General features: G+C 40.2%; 2 protein-coding genes across 6 annotated transcripts in view; one reads left to right on the forward strand and one right to left on the reverse strand.

Annotated features, from left to right (window-relative positions):
* Nucleotides 1-19713, forward strand: MIER3 (MIER family member 3). 3 transcript variants are annotated; one of them, XM_028748098.2, is made up of 13 exons: nt 1-88; nt 985-1062; nt 3295-3440; nt 4723-4857; nt 5761-5881; nt 7443-7528; nt 7950-8025; nt 11977-12128; nt 13171-13252; nt 14244-14335; nt 15427-15554; nt 15720-15865; nt 15968-19713. In XM_028748098.2, the coding sequence occupies exons 3-13, from the start codon at nt 3342-3344 to the stop codon at nt 16423-16425; spliced, it is 1575 nt and encodes a 524-aa protein (XP_028603931.2). In that variant the 5' UTR covers nt 1-88; nt 985-1062; nt 3295-3341; the 3' UTR covers nt 16426-19713. The 3 variants fall into 3 exon arrangements, with proteins under 3 accessions (XP_028603931.2, XP_028603930.2, XP_028603932.2); XM_028748097.2 differs by having other exon boundaries at nt 17-88; nt 985-1009; XM_028748099.2 differs by lacking the exon at nt 1-88 and adding an exon at nt 462-566.
* SETD9 (SET domain containing 9) overlaps nt 19225-26676 on the reverse strand; it is an 11394-nt gene continuing 3942 nt past the window's right edge. For 2 of the 3 annotated variants that reach the window (XM_028748100.2, XM_028748101.2), the window contains exons 2-7: nt 26127-26491; nt 23682-23805; nt 22106-22221; nt 21580-21685; nt 21249-21376; nt 19225-20289 (exon numbers count right to left, since the gene is read on the reverse strand). In XM_028748100.2, the coding sequence (XP_028603933.1) occupies nt 21289-21376; nt 21580-21685; nt 22106-22221; nt 23682-23805; nt 26127-26491 (799 nt within the window). In that variant the 3' untranslated portion in view covers nt 19225-20289; nt 21249-21288. Of the gene's footprint in view, nt 20290-21248; nt 21377-21579; nt 21686-22105; nt 22222-23681; nt 23806-26126; nt 26492-26676 lie in introns of those variants that run through there. The other variant, XM_028748102.2, reaches the window with a different exon arrangement.

Raw genomic sequence — 26676 nt, forward strand, 5'->3', positions numbered from 1 at the left:
CCGGCCGGGCTGCCATTGGCTTAGCGGCCCCATCCGGGCACTTGGCGCATCGCTGCTGCTCAGCCCGAGCGCTCCCAATATGGCGGAGGTGAGCGGGGAAAGCGGGTAGGGGCGCTGGGGTCCGGCGGGCTCCTGGCGGGGCTCCGCTGGCGGGGCTCTCCCTCCGGCCCCCTGGGCGGCCCCGTGACTCCCTTACGGGGGTCGCCGGCCCGCCTCGGGGGCTTCGGGGGCCGCCGGGCGGCTGCTGGAGCCGCCTGCCCCGGCGGAGCGCAGCCTGCGCGAGTAGGCCGCGGCTAGCTGCCGTCCGTCTGCCGATGGCTGTCTGCGGAGCTGCCCGGCCGGTCTCCACCCACAGTCCCGCGGCTGGGCGCGGAGGTGGAGGGCGCTCGGGCCAAGCCCTTGCTCCGCGGGGCTCCCGAGGAGGGCCAAGGCCGCGGGATGGAGGGGGTCTGGTGGGGCTGAGCGAGTTTTGTGGGCTGTGAGGTGTTTTTCCGACGGGCGGTCCGGCTGCCTTCGCCGCTGCTTTCCGGACAGCCCCTGTCAGCGCCCGGGCGGGCCGGGCCGAGGTGGGGACGCGGGTGTCGCGGGGCCCTCCGGGTCGCGTCAGTGGGTCGGTGGGAATGGGGAAAGCGAAAGGGGCTCCGAGCTTGGAGGGCGAGAGGCGACGCTCGAAGGGCTGGGCGGGTGTGGGGGGAGAAGCTACGGCGAAAGGGATGGGCGGCCGGGCGAGGGATGGAGGCTCCGGAGTTGCGCCCTGGTCGTGGCGGGTGGGGAAAGAGGGAGGAAGGGATGCTGAGAGACAAAAAGGAAGGCGAAGTTGTGGGGGGGGGGGGTGGCGGAGAGAAGTGTGTGCGAGAAAAACTTGAAATGTGTTCCATTAACAACAAACCCACCCACCCCTTTTCGCGTCCTTTTTCCTTTCCACCTTGTTGTTTTGGTACAGCTCATCTCTAACCAGTTCTTTCTCCCGTTGCTTGTTTCCAGGCTTCCTTTGGGAGTTCGAGCCCAGGTTTGTCCTGTTCAGTTCCTTCTTCTGTGATTCCGGCAGTGGGAAGCTTTTGGGTACGGTTAAGGGCCAGGTTACAGGCGCATCTGTCAAAAGATGCTTTGTGTATTTTCTCTGTTTACAGTGATTCCCCCACCCCACCCCACCCCACCTCCTCCATCTTTCCTATTTTGTTTCTTGGTTTTTTCATGTTAAAAGTCACTTGTTTGGTTCTAGAAGGGTCGAGCCCTGTAGAGCTGTTCTCTCTTGTACAATCTGTAGTGACGGGTTGCAAAGCTGTTGTGGGTGTTGTAAAAGCCAGGCATTTAACTTTCTAAATAAAATCTATGGTACAGGTGGGACGACTTGCCTTAAAATGTAAGTCAGTAAAATCCCTAATGCTAGTTGTTTGCTGCTTTCAGGAGTCACTCCTTCAGCAATCCTCAAACCATTTTCTGCTTTCATAAATGTATGCTTCTGCAAAAGTATGTCCCCCTGAATTGAGAAGAACTTTATTGAGAAATGAACTTAAAGTTGCAGCCTTGAAATCTGAGATCTTCAGAATTGAATAATGTTGATTTAAATGGAAGTTAATTATTCTTTTATTTTTTAAAATGTTACCCTGGCTCTTGGTGGCTCACAACAGTAAGAACAGCAAAGTACAGCCAAACCAAAGTACACCAGACAGAATTATTTTTAAAAAATGATAAGAAATGCAAGTTATTCCTAAGTAAGATTGTGCCCACGTGAAAGTTGCATATAAATCTCATTGAACTTAATTAAACTTTGTTCTAGCCATGGCTAGAATTAGGCTGTGAATGTAGGTAGGATCCTTTTTATGTAGGATGTAGGCTTGGTCTTATTGCTTTAATTGCTTTTGTAGTCATTATTGTTGATGTGTTTGTAGAACTTACATAACTTCAATGAATAGAAGCAGATGTGGAACTATTTGTCAATGAAATTGAAGTGTAGTGAATGTTAATTTGTCTTCTAATGAAATCAAATGCAAAATCCTGTATCCTACATATTTTCAAAAGTTGCCAAATTACCTAAACCTATTAATAGAGTAATTGAGAAAGATTACTTAGTTTATGTAAGAAAGCTTAACTGAATTAACTGAGTATAGGATTCTGTTATTAAATATACAGCCTTTTTTGGAGCATCTCCTTTAACTCTATATAAAACAAGCTAAAAGAGTACTTGACAGACTCATGCAAAGGGGCTCCTTTACCCCCTTGCAGCCTCCCTGTGCTCTCCATAGCTGCTCTGCATGGTTGGGGGACCCTTTAACAGGTTTTTGTTACTTTAGATTAAATAAGTATATTTTTTCAGTATATTTTAGCATCAAAGAGAGGAAACTTTATTTTTAAAAATGAAATTGGAAGATCTGTGTGAATTTTTTATTTACATTTATTGTCTGAGAACAAGCTTATAGCATTTCTCCATTTCATCAACTTCAGGTAAATTAGATTTAATTGAAGTATCATCTGTATGCATTTAAATTGTCCTGATTCAGATACTTCACAGTTACTTGGAAATGTGCAGTTCAAAGTTGGTCCAAAGATCTTGGGTTTCTTTAAATCAAGAAGATCTTCTGATATCCAAGCTTATGCAGTCCAAGGAAGTGGGCATTCACCACTCAGATATGTTACCATTAATTTGCAACACAAAATATACTGTCTTGGTGTGTTTATAACAAGCATGTTGCATATCTGGGGCTGTTTTACACAGTTTTAAATAGCATAACTTCTCTTGCGAGTTAAAAATGACTTGTCAACGCTTAATGTTGACTTGTTTAGATGGTGTTTCCCTTTCCTCCAAACTGTTTTTAACCATATTTTCAAGTGAGTCAGCTTCTAATCAGCAACATTTTTTCCTGTTCAGTAGGTGTTTGTATACTGACACTACATTTCTGAAATCTGGGATCCAATTTTTTGTGTGCTTCCTACAAATAAAGAACTGTGCTTACATTTGAGCTCATACATGCATAGTTAATATTCATGCAAATAATTAACATACAGTACTTGCAACAAAGGCTGTAATTAAGGGTCACTAGGACTTTTCTTCCAGAGCAGTCTCTTCACTTGCCTGGTAGAGCTATTCTAGAATAAGAGGCACGAGGCTCATTCTCTTTTTGATTTAATTGCAGACCATACAAGTGTGTGTACAACTTGTGCATAATAAAAATGGATGTTGATGCTTCTTTGTTTGGAGCATTAACTTTGGAACTTAAATGATTTTTTACCATTGTTTTTTAGTGTTGATATCATTTTGTGTGTCCCTAAAGTGATTTAAATTGTCTTTTATAGTTGGCTCTTTATCTTCTGAGGATCATGACTTTGACCCTACAGCTGAAATGTTGGTACATGACTATGATGATGAAAGAACTCTTGAAGAGGAGGAAATGATGGATGAGGGTAAAAATTTTGGTTCTGAGATTGAAGACTTAGAAAAGGTAAGGAATTCTTCCCTTATGCATGCTGGATCTTTAGTATAACTTTGGTTAAATTGTGTGTTCATTCAGTGGCGTAGCGTGGGTTGTCAGCACCCGGGGCAAGGCAAGTAATTTGCGCCCCCTAACCCGTAGATTTGCGCCCCCTAACCCGTGAATTTGCGCCCCCTAACCTGTGGGTTTGCCCTAACCCCAGATGGTGCGGCCGGCCCCCCCTGCACCCCCCACACTACGCCACTGTGTTCATTCTTAAACACCAAAGAAATTGTGGGGAGAATTTTCGTAGAATACCACTGAGCTGACTCAATCAGTTAAAAAAATTATGGGAACAAATACTTAAAGAACAGCAGCAGAAAAACTTATCTATTGATATGACAACAATGCAAGATGATAGAAAACCACTCCCGCACAGCATCGCCTTACGCTCTGTCACCTTAAATACCAATTCTAGATTCAGGAAAAAAAGGTTATCTCATATTTTTTTAAAAAGCAAATTTGTTTATTATGCAGCCATCAGTACTGCCAGCACTTTAAGGAGATCAAAGGGTAGCATAGCTGTATAGTCGTACCTTGGATCCTGGACCCCTTGGTACTCAGACATTTTGGCTCCCGAATGCCGCAAACCTGGAAGTGAGCGTTCCAGTTTGCGAATGTTCTTTGGAACCCGAATGTCCGACAGGGCTTCCGCAGCTTGCAATTGGCTGCAGGAGGTTTCTGCAGCCAATCAGAAGCCATGCTTTGGTTTCTGAACTTTTTGGAAAGTATGACTGTACTGTGTACAAGGCTGTTCAGGTGCTATTGCAGAACCATATGATAGGATGCCCAAGTGATAGAATGTTTGTCCGTTGCAGGTAAAGTGACAGCACAGGATCAGATTGCAAATGTCATCTCTGTTAATTTATATTGCATATTTAAATCCCTCTTCTATTTTATTTATTTGTAAAAATTATATCCTGTCCTGCCTCATAAAATGATCACAGGACAGGTCATCGCAATCAGACATCTAAAATTTAGAATCTAGTTTTTTATATAACATCTCTCAATACAAGGCCAATTCTGAGAATTCAAAAAGCTTGAAGAAAGAGGAATGTTTTTACTTGGGCTGAAAACTTAACTAAACCTTAGGAGAAAGAGTATTTAAATTAGATTTTCCTATATTTTGGATTTGGATAATATATTTTTTTGTAGTTGTTAAAACCGTTTTGTTTGTTTCTGCATATTTAAAAATATGTTGTTGTTTTTACAAATGGCAATGCATCTTTTTTTCCTTTGAAAAAAACCCCAGGAAGGAAGCATGCCCTTAGAAGACTTGTTGGCATTCTATGGCTATGAACCGACAATTCCAGTTATAGCAAGTTCCAGTGCAGATAGTTCCCCAAGTGAACTTGCAGATGAACTGCCAGACATGACTTTGGATAAAGTAAGTCATAAACATATTTCTTTGTTACAGTGTGAGGCAGGAGATTCATGGGTTCTATGGTTACCATGAAATCCCCTCATTGCACTGAACATTGAGGCCCAAATGTTCTGCATTTATGCAAAAGTCTTTGAAATCTGACAACAATTTTCCTTTAACTTGTAGATAATTAGTTTCAATTCAACACATGCTTTCCCTGTAAGTAATTTTTTGTGATGAAAACAGTAGTACAAATGGTTAGGATTGGGCTATAAGTTGAATAACTCAGTTGTATCCAATGGTGCCACTCACTTGAGAGTAAATATTTCCAGTAGCAAAAATGGGAAGCAATTTTCCCTCTCTCCACTACAGCCCCTCACCCTTATGACGGGCAATGATTTCATAATAACTGAAAATTGCCTGCCTTACCATCAGCTAAATAACAGTGTTGGATATAACTCATGTAACTCAAAATGAAAGGAAAATGAGATATTTATAATGTTAAAGACATTTTTAAAAAGTAAATAGAAAAAGTAGAAGTGATTTCAAATAAATAGTATGCATTACATCTACATGCACCTCTTTTATCAAATGTTACTTTGTAGTTTCTTTTGAACACCCTTTTCTTTCAATTGGTCACATTGTCAGTATTGAGTTGCTAGTGACAGGCTGTAATTTTTCATATATACAAAGCTCAGGTGCTTTATGTAGTTACTGATACCTAAAACTACTGGATGTTTTAATTGTTTCCCTTTATCTCTTGCATTTTCTTAACTCTGACTCTGAGTCTGATATAAGTAGTAAACGAAATTATAGTATGAAGGCCCCACTTCTCCAGGCTTCCACATAAGGAATATGATGAATTTCAAGATACAGTTACTTCTTCCAGAGTGGAATGATACTAATGATTGACTCTTCTGATTACAGGAGGAAATAGCCAAAGACCTATTGTCAGGAGATGATGAAGAAACACAGTCTTCTGCTGATGATTTGACACCATCGGTTACTTCACATGAAACTACAGACTTTTTCCCTCGGCCTTTAAGATGTAGGGAAAATAATATTAATATGTTGTGTTTCAGAAGATTGTGTCAGAAGTAGAAGTATTAGGACTGTGAGATTGATTTGGTCATGCATTTTGCTCTCTAACTGAAGGAACACATTCTGTCTCGGCTTGTTGCACTCAATTATTTTAAATGTAGCCAAGGCTTTTGGTCTACACATGGTCCATTTTGTACTAGTAAATCACATGGTTGTGAGACAAAAGTGTGAAATTTAATGTTGCAGCAGTGCAGAAGTACTAACCACACCACCCAGTAGACTTTCAACAAACTGCATAACTTTAATTTATCAAATAAAATGGGTGCCATGGCAGAGTTGGTGAACAAGTGTGCATCTGTGACCATGCTTCATTTTCAGGAAGAATAATTCTTAGTATGTTAGGAATAATCACAAACCCTTTTTGACTCGTATGCTCTAGAGGAGGGGTATTGGTAACCAAAATTCATAAAACTATCCTGAAACACTTTATTCATGTGTTTTGAACTTGCAAAACTCCAGATAGTGAAAGAAACTATAGTGTGGAAATTACTGAAGATCATTTAATAGGGTCAGTATTACATATGTCTCCCCCTCTCTTATTATTCTTTTGTGGTGCCTTGCTGGAGAAAAAATTGACACAGGAATTTGTTGCAGTTCCTTTTATCAGCCACTTACTGTGCATTCTAACTTATCTGAGTAAATACTTCTTCGTGTGCAAATTGGGAGCAGCAGGCACAGAAAACATTAGAGCAATTCAATTTTCATTTAATCACTGGCATACTTTGTATTGGTTTAAACTGAAATGTGGTGATATTTCTAATAAACCTATGTAAACAAAGCACTGTGCATAAAGCAGTGTAAAATGCAGGGGCCCTGCCCTCCGCTTTACAATTTAAGTAAGACGAGAAACACAATGAAAGAGAACAATGGGAAATGTAATTTTGGTTTACAGAGTTCTGTAGAGGCTGGTATACATGCATTTGGTAATTGATCATCTGAAAGCGCTAATGTCCTCAGCCTTCTGAATCATGGTTCTGGACTTAAGCTGCACTCCCGTACCCCAGCTTTGACTACCCTGTGGCTGTCTGAATGTTGCTGGACTTTACCTCCCATCAACCCTAACTACTGGCCCTGCTGACTGGGGCTGATGGAAGGAGTCCCAACATCTGGAAAACCACACAGGTTAGCTTTTCTAGACATGTTTAACCTGGGAGTAAATTCTACATTACTCAGTAGGACTAACACCAGAGTAGACATTGGGTGGTATTCAGTGCTAGTCCTTCTCATAGTATACCTGTTGAAGTGAATGGACAGGACTAACTTAAGTTCATTCATTTCAGTGAGTCGACTCTTAGTAGGACTTTGTTTAATACAATCCAGAGGATTACCCTGTCAGTCTCTGATGCCTACCCTTTTTGTGCAGCGGAATGTAACTGATAATTTTGCTGTCTAGTGCCCAAAACAAAACTATAAAAAACTGTTTTCGGAACTACTTATGTTGCAGTACGTGAAATTCAAGTGGTTAAATATGCCTGAATTAACACTTGTTCATTTTCCATTATAAAAAGCAAATACTACATGCGATGGTGATAAAGAATCTGATGGTGAAGATGTGGAAGTGGATGCGGGGAATTCATCAGAAGATTTGCGGAAGGTAACACTTAGAATGACCCACACGAGTGGATTTAAACATACTTGAATAACTAAACTGAGCCACATATCTTGGATACATAAAGACTGTGAAATTAAAATATATGAAATATGCATTTCCCTGGACTTACATTTGATGCTGCTTTGGGGCATCATGGGCAGTGTTCTGCTTGCCTGTGTAAGCTTTTAGCTACCGCTCCCAGTAGCAGCCCCTATGAAGGCTCCCACAGAAGTCAAGGGGATTGGCAGCTCTCAAAAGAAATATTGTTGCTTCCCCTTTGTATGCTTGGAAGTGAGAAAGTTAGATGTTGTGCAAGGAGAGAAGATGGTGTTTAGATAATCACCATTTAGTTTACAATTGTTTTTTATGGGAGCCATATATGAATAAATGTATAATTAAATACTTTGAATAAATGTTTCTTCAGGAAATAATGATTGGTGCACAGTACCAAGCAGAAATTCCACCTTATTTGGGCAAGAGCAGCAGCGATGATGAAAAGGGTGAGTTCCCATTATTTTTCTTGATTAAATTAATGATTATATTGTTTAAACCTGTACACTGCCCTGGGACCGTTGTATCAAGATTTGAAAATTGCATTTTGAAAAGTTGTAGTTGCAATACTCTCAGGGTAGAATATTGAAATGTCAAAGGGCCATGGCAGTGCAGGGAATGGAGTAATGCATTTGGATTCTGGACACCCAGTTCTAAAGCATCACTCATCCATGGAGCTCACCAGCTGTGTTTTACTATCTCAGCCTTATCCCTCCTTCACAGGGTTGTTTTGAGTCTTACTGGTGTGTTATGAAGCACTTTGTTTTCTGAAAAGCAGTACTGTACAGAAGCGGTTGCAATCATCTCATTATAAATTCTTAGATACATGAAAGCTAGACTCAAGGTTGCCTTCCATAAACTTGTAAACATAGGGCAAAGAATTCAAAAATATTTGTAGAACACAGGAAGACTTCCCATGGGAAAAAACCACTTTGAATGTAACAGCTAGCACATCCTTTACTGCCGGCCGACACTGAAGATTGTATTTGTAACAATACAGTATTTGTAACAGCATTTAGTTGGGCAAAGATATGTGGAAGATGGCTAGCACAGATTTTCTGGGCTGCTGATTTAGTAACAGGATGAGGTGCTAGCATTTTGGCACCAGTGCAGTTCTGCCATACAGCAACAGTTCCTTGTAGTCCCGGCAAGGGGGAGAGAGGGTTGTTGGCAGCCTTGCAGCATGGCATCTTTTTTTGAATGGGCACTAGGAAAACATCAAGTGAGAGTAGTCCTTGTTACCTAAAGGCCGTCTGATGGAATCTTTGAGGCATCCCTCCCCTTGAAGTGACAGTCCATTTTCCCGTCTTGCTTAAAGCAGACTTGTACGTTGCACCTGCTCTTCTGGCCTGATTTAATTGCTGAATAGCTTGTGCGTCTTGCGTGTCGGATGTGTATGTGAGTGGTGTGCCTCTATGCCTAGCTTGCTTCAAGTGTTTCCTGGGTGTTTTTAAAGGTCTTGTGGTTTATTTCCCCTCAAGTGTGTGGCCATTAGTCTTCTGTCTGTCATCGTACCCCCCGCCCCCACCCCCCAATTTGCCATGTCATGTTTTGTCAGGCTTCTCCAGTAAGGAGAAGATTGGTGGCACATTAATGAAAGCTGTGCTCCTCTCTGATTCTGTACCACGTAGGGTATTTGGAGCAGGTCTTCCCAGTAGGAGGCATCTCAGTGTGCTCCCTAATGTTTTGTGGGTTTTAAGCTTATTGGGACTGGTTTTTTTTAAATGCATTTTTTATTAAAGATTTCTTGGTTTACAGAAGTATGTGCAATGTCTCTTTTTTCAAGTTACATTTTCTACAGATCAGTTTCATTTGTTGAGACATTAGTGTTACATTAGGAAGAAAAGGGGGGAAGAGGTGGAGGGGGCCATGGTGGGTGGGGGTGGGGTCGGGTAGCGATGTTTCTGTTTTACTACTACTACTACTACAGTGGTACCTTGGGTTACAGACGCTTCAGGTTACAGAGTCTTCTAACCCAGAAATAGTACCTCGGGTTAAGAACTTTGCTTCAGGGTGAGAACAGAAATCGTGCTCCCGCGGCGCGGCAGCAGCAGGAGGCCCCATTAGCTAAAGTGGTGCTTCAGGTTAAGAACAGTTTCAGGTTAAGAATAGACCTCCAGAACGAATTCAGAGAGATAGAGAGATAATATTTATTACGGCCATAGGCCCATACAGGTAAAAACAACACATAAGTGACAGCTTGTGCCGTGGGGAAAAGAAAAAAAAAAAAAACAGTCGCTAAAATACCACTATAACAATAAATACTATAAGATGGAAAGGCATGCTACGCCTTAATTAGCTTGTAGCGCTCCTTGGCGTCGCTTTTGGGAGAGGACAGCGACCAGGAACCTAGCCACTTTCAGGGTCGTGTGGGAATCCTTATCCTGCAAGATTTGGGCAAGGTGGAATTTTGGTGGGGTACCCTCTAGTTTCTGTATGATTGATCCCAACAAATTTGCCCGTGGCACATTGAACAGGGGGCAAGTGAACATAATGTGCTGGAGCGACTCCGGCGTCACCTTATCACATTCGCACGTGGCGGGGACTTGGCCCTTTGAGAATCTATGTCTCAGGACATTGGAGGGGAAAACGTTGAACCTCGCTTTGGTGAAGGCCAGTCTATGGACAACAGTCGAAAGGGAGGAGAGGTATGATGGAACGCAATAAGTTAAAGTGATACCAATGCTCTGGGGCGAACAAACACCTCCCCCCAGCGTATAATTTTGCTGCAAGTCGATGTCATCCAGTCTTTGACGGATCAGTCTTTGAGCAGTGATTTGATCTAGTTTTAGGGAATCTGAGGGAGAGATTCCATAGCTCAGGAGTTTGGCATGAATTTTACTAGTCCAAAGGCTGGAGAATTCATCTCGCTCCAGAACGAATTAAGTTCTTAACCCGAGGTACCACTGTACTACTACTACTACTACTACTACTACTACTACTACTACTACTACTAATTTATTATTTATACCCCACCCATCTGGCTGGATTTCCCCAGCCACTCCGGGCGGCTTCCAACAGAATATTAAAATACAATAACCTATTAAACATTAAAAGCTTCCCTAAACAGGGCTGCCTTCAGATGTCTTCTAAAAGTCTGGTAGTTGTTTTTCTCTTTGACATCTGGTGGGAGGGCGTTCCATTTAATGTATGTGTGGGGTTTTGTGTCAGCGTCGCTTGTGCAGGTTCTCTGCTATTCACTTGTGTTCCTTTGGTGGTGAGAGAGGTTGGGGTTGGCCCAGGGTGTGGTTGTTTGTTTGTGATTGGCTGCGGTGAACTTTGTTTTCATGTGTGAGTTTGGGGGTGTGTGTTTTTGGATCAGGTTAGCAATACTGATTCATATGCTGTTGGTGGATTCTTGTTGTTGTCTTGTTGGGCTGTGATGTGATAAAGGGGAGCCATACTGGGGTGAAGGCTTCTTGGGATTATGTTGATTAAAACTATGGCCTTGAATTGTGCCCGAAAAGCAATGAATCATCAGAGCTTCTGTTCAGAATTAGATTTTATCTTCATAATACTAAGTGCTAAGCTTAAGTGAGATTAGTAAACACAGTTTTATAAAGAGTACACCATATTCTTTTTATGTGCTGAATAAAACCTGAAAAGTTTTTTCAATAACCCAAAGTGGTTGAACTGAAATATTTATTATTTTTCTTAAATTTTGATTTATAGTTAAAATCTTTAAAGTGTGGCTTAAATGTTACATTTAAACAAATTCAAACTTTAACTTTGACATTGTTTTTACTCGACTACATGTAAATGCATCTTAAATATGATTACTCAGTCTTAATGCTGATGTATATTATTCAGATGTTAAGGAAAAAGGCATAGAAACCACTTAGGTAAGAACTCAACACAGCACTATAGCAACCATTTCATTAGTACAAACATTTCAACTTGTGAGATAGAATGATCACCCCTTTCCTCTCTATGCATGCTGTTTTGGGGGTTCTGCTGGCACACACCCCAAGCCAATTTGGCGGAGGGACATGGGGGGAGGAGAGAGGGAAAATCACTGTCCTTGTGTGGGCTTACACTAGTGGGAGTAATTAGTTAAATCTGGCCTTTAATATTCTAATTTTAGCATGCCTGAAGTTCTGCATGTGTTTCTTGGTGAGAGTCACCTGAAAAAGTTAATTGCAACTTTTGATTATTAGGTTTGACAAGTATTATACCCATTTCACTTGCCCCATTTGACATTTTGTGGAGGATGATTACTCACCAATAGTTTTAAAGGATGTTTGCTTTTCATTAGGTCTCTTTTACATGATCTATCTAATGGCTAAGTCTCTTACATCTTTATTTTTGTGGCCAATATGCTCTTATTTTCACAATATTTTGCTTTTATGTTACTGAAGAGTATTTCCAATCATTTGTGTTCCAATGATTTTTCTTCACAGCATATAAAAATGAAGACCAGCTACTTTGGCAGCCTGGTATGATTTCAGAAAATAAAGTTAGAGAGTACCTTTTTGAGACCTCTTTAAGAACTGGAAATGAAAAAACGATAAGCAGAATTCCTGAGGGAATGCATACAAGGGATAATGAACAGGTATGTTTCTTACCTGAACATATGACTAGGGCTTTTCTCTGCTTATGTTACAAGAAAATACCACTCAAATCTTTTTGCTTTCATTTGATTTGAACCTACATTTTGATACATTTATATTAATGAACAATTGCAAGAATGGCTTATTTTCATCACACTTAAATTTATGCTATGACATGTCAGAATATTTCCAAAAGTTTTTATAAACGAAATATCCTTACCCTCTTCCCCTCCCACCAACTCCCTCCTCCTAAGGATCCTTATTCTTGGGTGATGAAAAGCTTACTGTCATTTAAAAATAGGTTTTGAAAGAGGCTCAGAGTAAATTTACCAAAAGCTCAAATTGGTTTGTTTCGCTAATGGATTGTCATAATTTGAATTCAGATCCATCCCCATACACACAGCAAATGTATGGTGGCAGGTACAGCCAGTCAGGGCTCCAAAGCACTCCTCCACTCCCAAGTGCTTTGAGGCAATGGTCTTTCATACTTTTATGTGTGTTTGCTGCTTTCCATATCTTAAAATCCCTAGTTTGAGCTTTTAGGAAACTTCTTCAGATGTAACCAGCAGCAACCACCATTCTTTATGGCTTTGTAATTCCCACAAGGCACAATATCTTTGGACACTGGGTTGTCTCCAATGTAGTTAGAGTTGTGTAGAGGTACACTTGTTGGCAAAATGTTTTGTGCCAGCAGAACATTGTTGTGCAAGATAACATACAAACATGTTGCTGGTAACTTCGTTGCACAGTAGATTGGGAAATCTGTTGCACAAATGAGTTTCCGCTAGCCTAACTATTGCATTGGATTCCTCTTGTGCAATTTTCAAATGCACCTGTCTGCCTGTGCAAGAGCCCTTGTTCTGGCAGAGAGAAACCACTGGACACAGCCCTGTTCTGGTGTTCAAATAATCTTTATATTAATGATAAATATTTTGAGAAATTGCACTATAATAAAGTAAACAATTTTTGGTTGTCATGGGAGTATAACCATTCTACTGTATACTTTTGACTTCTTTTAACAATAAATATTTTTATCTCACCTAGGCACTCTATGAACTTTTCAAATGTAACCACAACGTAAAAGAAGCAATTGAGAGATACTGCTCCAATGGAAAGGCATCTCAAGGTAAGAAATCACTGCAAAGAGTTTGAGGCTACAAACCTTTACTCGCTTAAGTGGGAGTAAGTCCATTGAACTCTGTGGAGCTTACTTCAGAGTAAACAAGCGTATGATTGTGCTGTAAGAATGGTTTAAATTGTTTTAAGTTGAAAAGTGCAGAAATGAGTTGAGGTGGCAAGTCATCTACCCCAGTTCCTCAACAGTTTGTAGCAGTAGAACAGATCATTTTGCTGCCATCAGTAACAGCTGGAATGTCCATGTAATTAGATATTGGAAGACAATTCATTCTTGGGCAGCGGAGGAATGAAGCATACAGACATGACTTAACTCCTTGTGGAGGCAGTCAAAAGGCATTCTTGAAATTTTCTGTGACAATCCAGAAGTGGAAGTAATCTTCCTTCAACTTCCAGTTCTGATTCTACCTTCAGTGAGTTAACAGAGTCAGGCACTTTGCTCCTGTATTTTCACTCTGTATCCTCAACTCTCCAAAACAGCTTTTCAGTAAGTGTGAAAGGAAGAATTGGCAAAAATTGTCATCTCCTTTTCATACAGCAAGAGCATCCTGTGAGTGGAATTTTACTCAAAGGAGCTCTAGGTATTAAGCTCTATTTTTCAGGTAATGCAAATTAGCATTATTATTATTTGTCTTGAGCGTGGACTAAAATAGCCATAAATATGATTGTCATTGGTTGCACAAAAGTAGTACAATAGAGCTAATAGCTGAGCATCCCATAAGAATATGAGTATGTTGAATTTTTTTTAACAAAGAAGCAAAAACAGGGTAGTCCAGAATAAGCTTGCTTCCCATGAACCCAAATGGAGTAACATATGTAGTTCTGCATCTATGGTCTTCTTACTGCTAGGTGTGAGCTTTCCACTTGTGGATTGCTGTTACCAGGTGGGTGAAGTTTTCTTTGCTGTCCAAGTGCTGGAGGGAAGAATGGCTATTAATTTGAACAGACCATCAATCTTAATTGTCCTTTCTGTCCTTCTTAAGAGATGACAGCCTGGACAGAAGAAGAATGTAGAAACTTTGAACATGCACTTCTGATTTATGGGAAAGATTTTCATCTCATACAAAAAAATAAGGTATGTTGATAAATGAATGAAACAAATGGTGCTTGTGTTTTTAAAATCGGAGATGTATAGACAGCATATTGTTACTGACCCATTACTGTTAACGGAGGGACCAATTCATTCATATGCTTATCCCAGCAGCTGGCTGGAAGATGTCTCAGTGGTGCACAAAGTCAACTTAGTGCCACTACCCTTTTTGTTCCCCAGATAGTATCTGCCAATCTGGAAACAGTAGAAAGCAGGCCACATGGAGCAATAAGACAGTCTCTTCATCCAAATGGGAAGGAGGCTTGTCTACCAAGCTCAGAGTTGTGTTTACAGACATGTTCCTTTTTCTAAATCTATTCCTGCCATTTCTCCATCCCAAGACCCAGGAGAGGAAGGTTTTCAGAAAGTGTGTCATAACTTTTTCTTTTATCCAAGATTCCAGGTGCTTTCAGTGGTTTTTAATAAGAAACCTTTGTGACAGGGAAGGGGAACCAGTGGCTCTCCATATGTTGGTGAACTTTAACTCCCATCATTTCTGGCAATTGACTATCCTATCAGAGGGTAATGGGAGTTAAAGTTCAGCAAGATCTGGAGGGCCACAAGTGATATCCTTCTCTGAAGAAGGCATGGCCGGAAAACTATATATGACTTGATTTCTTTGACTAGAAAAGCTCTTATGGAACTAGAGCAGAATCTGGATGATTCAGACCTCTAGTTGCAGGAGCGTACTTTCTTGTTTTTGTAGCAATGAACCAGCCTATGAATTCTGCACCCAGTCAAAATGAGCCAGAATTTGGCATCCTTATCCTCCCTGTTCCCTCTCAGCATGCTAATAGCCAACCACAAGTTTTTTGTATTATGTAGTAAGTATCTTCTTACTACATTCTACAAGCAAGTCTCCCCAATTAAAGAATCCTTAGAATATTGTTGGCTTTCACAGTGTGAATTTGGGCACGATTCTATGATTCAACACTATGAGTCCCTCAGGATTATATTAATTTATTGGGGGAGTCAGGTCCTTCTTTGCCAGCTCTTTCAGAAGGAAGTCAGCATTTCCATGTACAGATTTATGATGGATATCAATATCAAGACTTGAATGTGCCATTTTTTTTTAGGTGAGAACAAGAACAGTTGCTGAATGTGTAGCATTTTACTACATGTGGAAGAAATCTGAACGATACGATTACTTTGCACAGCAAACTAGATTTGGAAAAAAGAGATACAACCACCATCCTGGAGTCACGTAAGTTCAAAGACCTTGAAAGGCTTTATTTTTGTGTTTTGTGATTTTCTCCTCTAGAACATCACATCCATGTTATAATATTGCATTGATGCTGTTCTGAAGATGCATATCCTCTGATTATAGTCAGTTAAATTACTTGCCTTATGATGATCATTGTCGTTCCAGGGACTATATGGACCGGTTGGTAGATGAAGCAGAAGCTCTTGGTGGAGCTGTACATTCTTCAGCCATAACGTCAAACAGCAGATCGGAGCCCACGCCTGACCAACAGCTAAGCATTTTGAGCTCTATCACTGCCAATGATTTGACAGGTAAATTAATGGGTGAACGGATGATGTCTTGGAATAGTTTGCTGCTGCTGTATGTCAGGATAATGGTGACATTTTGGCTAATATTGCTTTTCTTTCTTCTAGCACTGACCAACAGTGTAGCCACAGTCTGCCACTCTACAGATGTGAGCTGCTTAGATGATGCCTTCCCACCTCTGGACAGCTTGCCTCGGACAGCAGTTAATCATGTGCCTGTTGTAACAGAAGATTTGCTTAACTTGCCTAGTAATGGTGAAAGTGATTGTTTTAATTTATTTGAGACTGGATTTTATCACTCCGAGTTAAACCCAATGAACATGTGCAACGAGGAGTCTGAAAGGCCTGCCAAGAGACTAAAAATGGGAATTGCAGTCCCAGAATCGTATATGAATGATGTTTCTGTGAATAACTTGGGTGTTGATTTTGAGAATCACACGCATCACATTACCAGTGCCAAAATGGCAGTCTCAGTGGCTGACTTTAGCAGTCTATCTGCAAACGAGACAAATGGCTTTATTAGTGCTCATGCATTACACCAGCACACTGCCCTCCACTCAGAATGAATTTTATCAGCAAACTGAAGAGACAGTGGACACTGTTGGTGGTTTATGGTAAACTTGATGGGAACGATCAGGTTTGCTTAGTCTTTCACTGGAAGTTTGAACTATGTGACATCAGTGATGTCTTTATGTACAGAACTATATCTTGATTTATCAAGAGTATTTTCACTTTTTTCCAATCCATAAATGTGGAAACTTCATACGACGTTTAGCAGAGTTTGGGGACTAAGAGAACTCTGTGGTGCAGCTTTAAGCTCTGCTTCCTCTTTCTTTTTTAAACCTGTAAACAGAGACTGATGTCTCAAAACCAGCACAGAAATTCTGAACTGATTGGAGTGGCTTTTTTAGTCTAAGTTGCTTCTGCCGTAATGGATGCAGTGGAAAAGCGATTGTTTACAGGTACCAGTCCTGATCCCTGTTCAATGTAGCATTAAAATTAATGAAAAGCAGGGAAAGGTTTCTTTAATTTAAACTGCACAAACATACAATGATATTTTTAAGCGGAACCTTCTCTCATACTAAACCAGAGCACTTCAGTTTACAGAACAACAGGTTCATCTTGATGGATACTAGCACAAAGGACTGTAGGAGCACTGTCTAAAAAACGTGTTTGGATGCTCTTACCAAATTATAGGCCATGGCTACCTTACACAGAAACAATTACACAGATTTCTGTATGTAAACCTATTGGCTGAAATGATACAGTATGCTGTTGGGGTGGGGTGGGGAAGTTGTCCACACTTCTGAGGAGTGTAATGTGAAAACATCAAATGTTATGTAACTTTTCTTAAGGCCACTGAGAGGTGAGGGTACAGCTTAGGATTTTCCACTAATGGTTTACATCTTAGGACTTGCCTTAAGTTCAGAGCACTGCAGTTCAATGTGTTAAACTTATGAGGGACTCTAGATTCATAGATGATACACAACTTTGAAGCATCTTCAAGCATGGATGTATATTTTTTTTTCTTGGATTGCATTTCATGTTCTGGAGAGGAATCTTTGTTATAGCTGTTTTATGTTTATTGCTTAACCTTTCATTCTAGCTTTGCCTGTCATTTATAATATTAATCAAAAGGTGTTAGCAATGTGTCCCAAATGACACAAAAATGTTGAATTTTCCAACAATACAATTGACATGCAGTAAAACATGTCTATTTTTGCACTGGCCACTATGTATATTTAATTTCCTTTTTAAAATATTGCAAATTTTTTTAAAGAAAAGAGTAAACTTTTCAGTGTTGATAGTAATGATTTCATGGTTGCACTGCATAAATAGAGAAAGCAGATGCCTTAGTTAATACTTCAAAGGGAGGGTATTTATTCTACATACTGTGAACTGCATTGACATCCTGAGTTTGAGATGCAGCAAAGTGCTGTGTGTTCTTCATGGCATTGTAACAAAGATGGCTTCAAGGAGTTAATATAGCACACGTAACATTTTAGCAAATTAATTTAGCACAGTGGACAAAAGTTGCTGTTGGTGATCTGTTCTGAAATATACATCTAAAAGCTGTCATTCTAATAAGTACACAGTCAATAATGGGGTAGCCTTGGCCCTGTGTTGTATTCTGACGCTTTTAGCCAAATTGTCGGCTTCTTGTTGCTGTGATTTGTGCTGAACTCTGTATCTTTGTTCATTTTTGTTTTTGAATCGACTCATCACAGATAATTTTGCAAAATAACTGGCCATATTCTTTTTGTGTTATACATTCAAGTTTATGGGTTTACAGTGGCTGGTCTGTATAAAAATCATTACACCATGTGTGAATGCTTATACCAGTTGCACTTAAATGACAGCACCCCTTCTCATTAGCTGATGCAGTACTACGTTCAGTTTATCTATGCATTGCTGGGGTCTTAATGAAGACCGAGAGTCTAGTTTCTCGTCTAAAGTTTTGATTGTCAGCAAGTTGAATGGACACTTTAGTTATTTAATAAAGACTTTTGACCAAAATTCTGAAATGGTATGAAAGAACAATGAATTCCAGCTAGTTTTAATAGATTTTAATTGCTGATCTAATTTAGCCTGTTGGCTAGCTAGCTGGTAATGTTTACTTTTAATTCCTTGTTAAAATGAGGCAATAATTTGCAAGATTATGTAAATATGTACATTCTGCATATCTTTTTAGATATCTATTTCAATATTTTCTGACTACTTCTGTGTATAGTAACATTTTGTGCATGCTTGATGTGACATTCATAAATTTGTACCACTATGACTTTATTCATGTAAAATAGCTATTTATTGAATTTTTCTTTTAAAAGCTGGACTTAACCTGTTTTTCTCTGTGTTAAACATTTTAAATGGAGAACTTGTTACCGTTTATTAAAAGAATTGCGTTTGAGGGAGAGCATGAAGATGGCAGAATTGCAACCATATGAAGAAATCTACATTGCCTTGATTCAGTGTAGGTAAAGCACAATTCTTCTAACAAACTGTGATGACTTCATTGTTCATTGCTGAATATATTATCTCTCCTCCTTTTTCATAAAAACAAACCAAAAATCCATCATGGGCAATTGCAGTTTGGTAGATGTATCACTTAACTACAGGGATTCTGAAAAGGATAGCTGATTCACATAGAAGTGTAACTGGTGCTGTGATTAGAGCAATACTTTTACTTTTGTTAAGTCATTTCATCTTCTCATTGTTAGCTTTTAAATGCTTATTTTTTCCCTCTTGTTATGGTCAAACGGCTGACTTTACTTGAAGGCTGTACAATACTGTCTGAAGTATACTAAATTGTGTACGATTGGGTTGATATGTGCAGTTTCCTTATAAAACCAAGTCAAAACCATATGTTAATTTCAGATCCAATAGTGTATTAGAAATACAGTTTAATTTTAACCAAAGTCTTTAGTGGGTATTTCAAGTTTGAATGTAAACTAGTGGATAAACTGACCAATAGAAGACTGTTTGCCCAGTGTTAAAAGCACATTGTCTATAAATGAGAAACTGAATTTACATAGTATCATGGTTATGATTTTTCCATGTGAGCGGGAAAACTTCTCAGTAGTTTTTTTCCCCTAACAGTTAAGGTCTGCAGTCCTTCCTGAAGCAACCAGTAATTCCAGTCATTCCTAGATTCAGTTTGGAATCCCCTGTGCATAGCAAAATAAATTAGTGACAATCGCAACCAGTTTTAGTATTGGATGCCCAAGAGGAAGTTGCTATTGTTGCATTGGTTTTAATATTTGTACATAAACACTGATTTTTTTGAACATTATTTTGTATTTGTTGTACTTTAATACCTGGTGTACAGTTCCAGAAATAAATGTCTGGAAACCCTTTTTCTTTTGTGACAGTTTTCATGCCTCTGCAACATTTGTCACTTTAGTATATTTGAACACACAGGGTTATTTTAAAAGGAGTTTTCAGATGTTCAGATTCTAATCCATAAAGAACCAGATTTATATTTTCAGACAAGACTACATTCTGATTGCATAGAGAGGTTTCTCTCCCACTAATTCTAAAATTTGGGGCCATCCGATGAATCTGAATGTTGGAAGATTCAGGATGGATAGAATAAAGTGCACAGCACCTAGTTACACTATGAAATTAGTTTTTGTAAAATGCAGCAATGGCTCCCAACATGACTGGCTTTTAAAAAATCATACAAGTTCATGGAGGAGAAGGCCATCAATGTCTATGTTCCATTAGAGGCAGTATGCATCTGTATAAAAGTTTTTGGGAATCCCAAGCGTGGAAAGTACAAAGTATGGGTGCCAATCCACTTGGAAATTCTCTAGTGGAGGCCCTGCTCAACTGCATAACTTGTTCATGTCAACTAGTACTTATGCAGGAACGTCTTCCCATGTCTGGGTGGATCGAGAGTTGCAGGGAGTGCAATTCCACCAAACGGATGTCTGTAGGTAGAAACAAAATAGTTGATCAGCAGTGACACAGTGCTGAGAGGGCAGGTTCAAAGAGGTTTATTGTAACAACTTCTCAGTGGATTGATGACTTCAGGGAGCTACTTGTGAAGTCCACTTTCAGGAAGTGGTTTGAATCCACAGGGGTTCTCGAAAGTAGAATGTTCTTCTTCTCCAGACACCCTTTTGAAGGCACACTCCCAGCGCCAATCATCTGACTGCCCATCTTCAAAGGAAGGGTGTAATTGCCGTTAAGCTGGCCAGCCTGTACACTGATCCCATTCGAACCCTGAAACTCATCAGTCACCTGAAATCACTATAATGTCAGGTGGCTAACAGGTAGGTCAGGGGTCAACCACCTTTTTCAGCCGAGGGCCGGTCCACTGTCCCTCAGACCATACGGTGGACCGGACTATATTTGGGGGGGTGGGGGGAATGAACAAATTCCTATGCCCCACAAATAACCCAGAGATGCATTTAAATAAAAGGGCACATTCTACTCCTGTAAAAACACACTGATTCCCAGACCGTCCGTGGGCCGGGTTTAGAAGGCGATTGGGCTGCATCCGGCCCCCAGGCCTTAGGTTGCCTACCCCTGAGGTAGGTGGTGCCTTTTACATGTCAAAGTGGGCCCACAGTGGGGTGGGGTAATTAAAAATCCGACCTATAGGTCAGATCCAGTTCCCCACCACTGATTTAAAGCAATCAAACTTACAAAGCATACTATGTTTATTAATATAAATTCAGTAAGGTACCTAAAAAGGAACACGAGCAAATCCTAAGATACAATAGTAAGAAAATGTATAGGTTGAAGAACACTGATGGTTGCAGGCACTGTTTTAACACTGCATAAACCACTAATTTTGCACTAATTTTTCTTTTCTTAAAAGGTTCAGCCAAAAGGATGCACCAAACCCCTCACTGCCACCAAGTATGCATTCAGTAAAAAATACCTCAGGAGTCCAAAACTGGTCAATCTGTGGCTCCTCAGGCTCAGTTGATAATTGTGTAATAGTTTGAGAAAAGCTCTTCTCCTGGTCCAATGTCTTGGAGAGCAATCAGAACGACACATCTCAGGGGCCTGCAGATTGCATAGTGGAGGAATTTCAGATACTATTATGAACATGCACTTACACATGCATAACGCACACCAGTTTTTCTTTCTTTAGGTTCCAATAAGTGAAGGTTTAAATATGTGACCTATTTGACAATAATGAGCTAGTCAAATTATCAAACTTAATCCAATCTATGAGATTGTAACAAGTATTTGATTAAACTTCTCACCTCCGTATCTCATGACAGTAGTTTATGTTTGGAAGATACTGTTTAAATTCTATAGGAAAATTTTCAGGTACGTCAAATTCCTGATAGCATACATTGGCTGCTTTATCTGATGGAAAAATAGGAGAGGAAAAATATTCAAAAAGAGGAGATGCACTAATATTGGTGCAACTCTCAGTTGATGTATCTTTTGGATTTATTTACATAAGTCGTCACTCACATTATTTGTTTATCATAACAGAAACCGTGTTCAGATGCTCTAAAACCATTTATGTGGAGCATCCTCATTGATGTAGCCATGTGAATGAAGTAAATCCGACCTGACAATAAATATATGGAGATGTACCACTTCCCTCTATGTAAAAGATGGGTCCCAGCATTGACCCAAACTGCAGATTGGAAGCAACACTGGTAGCTTGGTAGCAGTGAGCCAGAAGTTACTCTCCCATAAAGTATCCTTGGAGAACTCAACATGATGGTCTTTAAGGTGCCCAAATCTAGTCTAGGAAAAAGTCTGTTTCCTACTTACCAGGTGAGCAATTGTTAACATATTGCCCCACTGCCAGTGGATTCTGCAGACCAGTTGTAAGCCAAAAGACATCACTCATTTTCAAAGGACCAATCTGATCTCTCTTGCTGCATGACCTGAAAAAACTTATAGTGTTAACTACAAACCCCATTTTGACAGCATCTTGAGCAATCATATCTTTTCAAAGCAAACACGTGTATATACACACCCCACAAATTAAATTCATTTGCTATGCTACTCATTACCCACATCCTATTCAGCACCCGTAAGTAGCAAATACAATTTGATCCTCTACAGAACTTGAGACATAGCAAATCAAACGCTGCCCATTCTGCCCACACAGCACATACGTTCCACTTCAGATTAAGGAATGGTTGTCAAGCATCTGCCAGACTTTCATACATAGCTGATGGGCTGCATTGAACTTGGTGGGTCTTGCACATCCGAGCTATGTGTCTTCATTTTTGGTAACGAAGAAGGTTTTCGCTCAAGTCTAAGGAAGGGCTGTGATGGCAAGGATGTTATTTTGCAGCAGATATTTGCAGATGCAAAGAATACCTGCCAGACATTTAATATTTAAATCATACTCTTAACAACCAAGAACTTGTGCTTATCCAGACAACCATTCCATTTGGTTGCAGCAGAGACTGAAATGGGGCAGCAAGGCCCACTCTTATCAGTTCTGCTGAGAAACTAGCATCATTTGACTCCTTTTCTCCCTTGACTGTAAATTAAGAGTTTATGTCTGATTTTGCTTGTTTTCCTCCTCCCTCCTTACCCCCTTTTCCTTTTGTGTCTTGTCTTTTAAACTGCAAGCTTGAGGGCAGGACTATCTTGTTTGTTATTGATCTTTTTCAAACCACTCTAGGTGCCTTTCCAGGGTAAACATGCTATAAATATATAGTACTGTGTGAATTTGTGGCACAAGCATCACACCTATATTACCTGTGTAAATCTGTGGAGTCCTTTCCAAAGCAAAAAAAATACCATAGATGAGACCAGCACATCAACAATTGACACACTATAGTGTTAGTGAGTATGCAGAGAAGGAAGTGATTCTCACATCTGCAAGCACTGGATATAAATCAACATCAGCCATAAAAAGCAGTGCACAACCCACTACTTTGCCATTAGTTTGTTGTAGTTCAAATTTGTGCAGACATGAGCTTCTGCTTTTCTGTTAGCTTCCAAATTGTAAGTAAATATTGAGTCACGGAACAGTGGAATATTCTACAGTAAAAGTAGTACAGGTTTTGTCAAATATGGTTTTATGGACCCATCTTATTGGCAGATGTTCTCCCACCTTCAAGGTTAACTTCTTTCAAATGTTTAAAAAAGTCACAGGGAAATATGACAACCACTTGTACATTCCCAATATCAAAGCTGTGCAACTGCAAAAAAGGTTACGTTCTACGGCCAGAAAATAAACTCACCCCCAAATCTGTGGCTAACATTTTATTCCATATAAAAACCTGAAACAGACAACTTCCAGGTTCTTTGGTTTTACTTAAAAACACTTTTAGAAAAGAACAAAGAGTGAAACTTTGGGGCTGACATTTTTCTATTAAGGACCTACCTGTATATAACTTTTGATATTCCCTTGTCATTCCCATCAATAAGCACCCCATCTATACATCTAAATATAAACGGATTGCCAATGGACTGGAAAAATATGGGCTCATACTTTTCATAGACTGTGCCTGTGTGAGACAAAAGTGGCTATTTTAGATTCCAGCTAATCACAATCAACAAGATGGGCAGTCTCAAGCAATGCACAGAGTGGATCTAACCATTTTCTCACATACAAAAGACTGCAAATCACAAAACTTCAGCCTGATGTAAAGATCAAGCTTTATAGGAAATACAACAGTGGGTGGGTGTAGAATTAGTACCATTAAAAAAAAAAAAGATGACAAAACTTCAGTATCCAGGATGGCAAAATATTGCTTTCTTCCCCCACATGAACCAAATGTCCTTCTCTTTGCATCTGCTGGCCTGGATTTAGATATCTGCAAGAAAGACCCTTCCTGTGGTCCCAACAACAGGAGTGGTCCATTGTGGCAGTTGACATTGGCTAGGACTCTGTGTGCAGGGATTTCACCTGCGGAGCTTCTTACCTCTGGATGCATGGATCTCTCTTTTCTCGTAAGTTTAAAACATCTCCCCCCCCCCCCAATTTCATTCTTTCAGGCATTTTGGAAAGGAATGCACTGGTATAGTGGAATATTAATGGGATTTTTTAATCTCCTTATGCTTTGGGTTAGGGTTTTGTGTTTGATTTGTTTATTTTGAACCTTCCTGGGATCCAGCAGGATGAAGGGTGGTCTAAAACCATAGGAAATACATTTATGGTTAAATAGCAATTTGAAACCAGATTCATACAGCCCAGGTTTAAGAGTAACTACTACATTGCTCTCTCTCTCTTTCTTACACCTGAAGGAGCGTCTCCACCCCCCATCGTTCTGCCCAGACACTGAGGTCCAGCTCCGAGGGCCTTCTGGTGGTTCCCTCACTGCGAGAAGTGAGGTTACAGGGAACCAGGCAGAGGGCCTTCTCGGGAGTGGCGCCCGCCCTGTGGAACACCCTCCCACCAGATGTCAAGGAAATAAACAACTATCTGACTTTTAGAAGACACCAGAAGGCAGCCCTGTTTAGAGAAGTTTTTAATAACTGATGTTTTAATGTACTTTTAATCATTGTTGGAAGCTGCCCAGAGTGGCTGGGGAAACCCAGTCAGATGGACGGGGTATAAATAATAAATTATTATTATTAATTATTATTTTACTACTACTACTACTACTACAGTGGTACCTTGGGTTAAGTACTTAATTCGTTCCTGAGATCCGTTCTTAACCTGAAATTGTTCTTAACCTGAAGCACCACTTTAGCTAATGGGGCCTCCTGCTGCCGCTGCGCCGCCGGAGCACGATTCCTGTTCTCATCCTGAAGCAAAGTTCTTAACCCAAGGTGCTATTTCTGGGTTGACGGAGTCTGTAACCTGAAGCGTATGTAACCCGAGGTACCACTGTATTATTATTACTATAAATACTAATTTTAGGGCATGATATCTGGGGGCAAATGAGTCTTTTCTGACAGGCCTCTTGAGCTTTAAATGGGTTCAGAAGAGCAGAACAAAAAGTGTAACTTTTTCTAGCATGGAGGTGCTTGAATGTCCCTTGCTGAATGTCATCCTGGCATGCAGCTATAAATGACAGAGTGGCCTGTAGCTGTCAACGTTTCCCTTTTTTAAAGGGAAATTCCCTTATTCCAAATAGGATTCCTCGCCAGCATGCCTTGTCATAAATAAGGTGACAACTTTACACAGACTGAAACTAAACTGCTATAAACAGGCACTAGGGGGCATTAAAGAGGAACAAGGCTCCTGTACCTTTGATAGTTGTGTAAAAGAGGGAATTTCAACTGTCCTCTTTTCCATCTGACCAACCCAACAGTTCTGAATAAAAGTTTCAAAGCTTTCTGGCTCGGGTTTGCCAGGTTGCCTCATGGTTTAAATGGTTTCTTCTCAATCACAGAACATAGAAATCCTCTTCTATTTCAGAACAGCACTGCCCTAAGGATTCATAGTGATCACAGCTCAGTGGCAGAATGCATGCTGCATGCAAAAGCTCCTAGATTCAATCCGTGAGAGCCCTCTGCCGAGACCCTGGAGGGTTGCAGTCAGTCAGTGGCTGCATTGCCATGTAACGCTCATCCATAAGTATGGTCTGTTAAACCATTATGCGAAGAAAGCTGGCTTCAGTTGTGGTTTGTCTGAACTATCTATCACTAAGCCAGCCACTCCACGTTTTGCTTCCTCAATGAAGGAAAGGAGGCACGAACTAGGAGTATTTGGCCAGCATGCAGCTCGTGCAGGATGTTTCAACAAACAATACTTTTATGGTTCAGCGCGACATGAAAACACAGTCAATTATGATAACACTAATTAAGACGGGCTAATGGTCTGACTCAGCAAAAAATGACATAATGTGTTTATGTATTTGTAAATACATTCTTTCCATACCAGGATACATAGATACAACTGCTCCTTTGGGAACAAAACCTTTCGTTACAAAGACTCCTGTTCCAGCAGAAATAAGTGAGCTGTGCCTTCGAGTAATGCTGAATCCTAAAGTGTGAAGGAGAACGTCTTCTGGATTGAAGATGATTTGATTCTGACGGCTGTCATCAATTGTTTGGTTTGTCTCAGGCTGAGCTTTCTGCAGGTCCAGGTATTTGGATTTAACTTTTGGAAGAAAGCTAAGAAGAAATGTTTGTCTCCTCAAGTCATTTACAAATAAAGCTGTGAAAGTTTTCAGGAGTGTTTGAAGTACATCTTCATCAGAAACCATTTTGTCTTTAGAGCCTTCTGGTACAAACCGCAGAGTTCTGCAACAGTCCAATAAACAACAGAACTGAGACATTTTGGAATGTTGTAAATGAGAGTTTGGAAACTGTAGCAAACACTGCTTGCTTGCTTTTCAAACTGTTTCAAACCACTTACAGTTCTGTTAAAAACCATGGCCATCTTTTATATTTAAAAGTCGTGCATATTTTTGATTAAATGTGCTAAA

Source organism: Podarcis muralis, chromosome 11 (assembly GCF_964188315.1).
Source record: "Podarcis muralis chromosome 11, rPodMur119.hap1.1, whole genome shotgun sequence".
NCBI classification, from domain to species: domain Eukaryota; kingdom Metazoa; phylum Chordata; class Lepidosauria; order Squamata; family Lacertidae; genus Podarcis; species Podarcis muralis.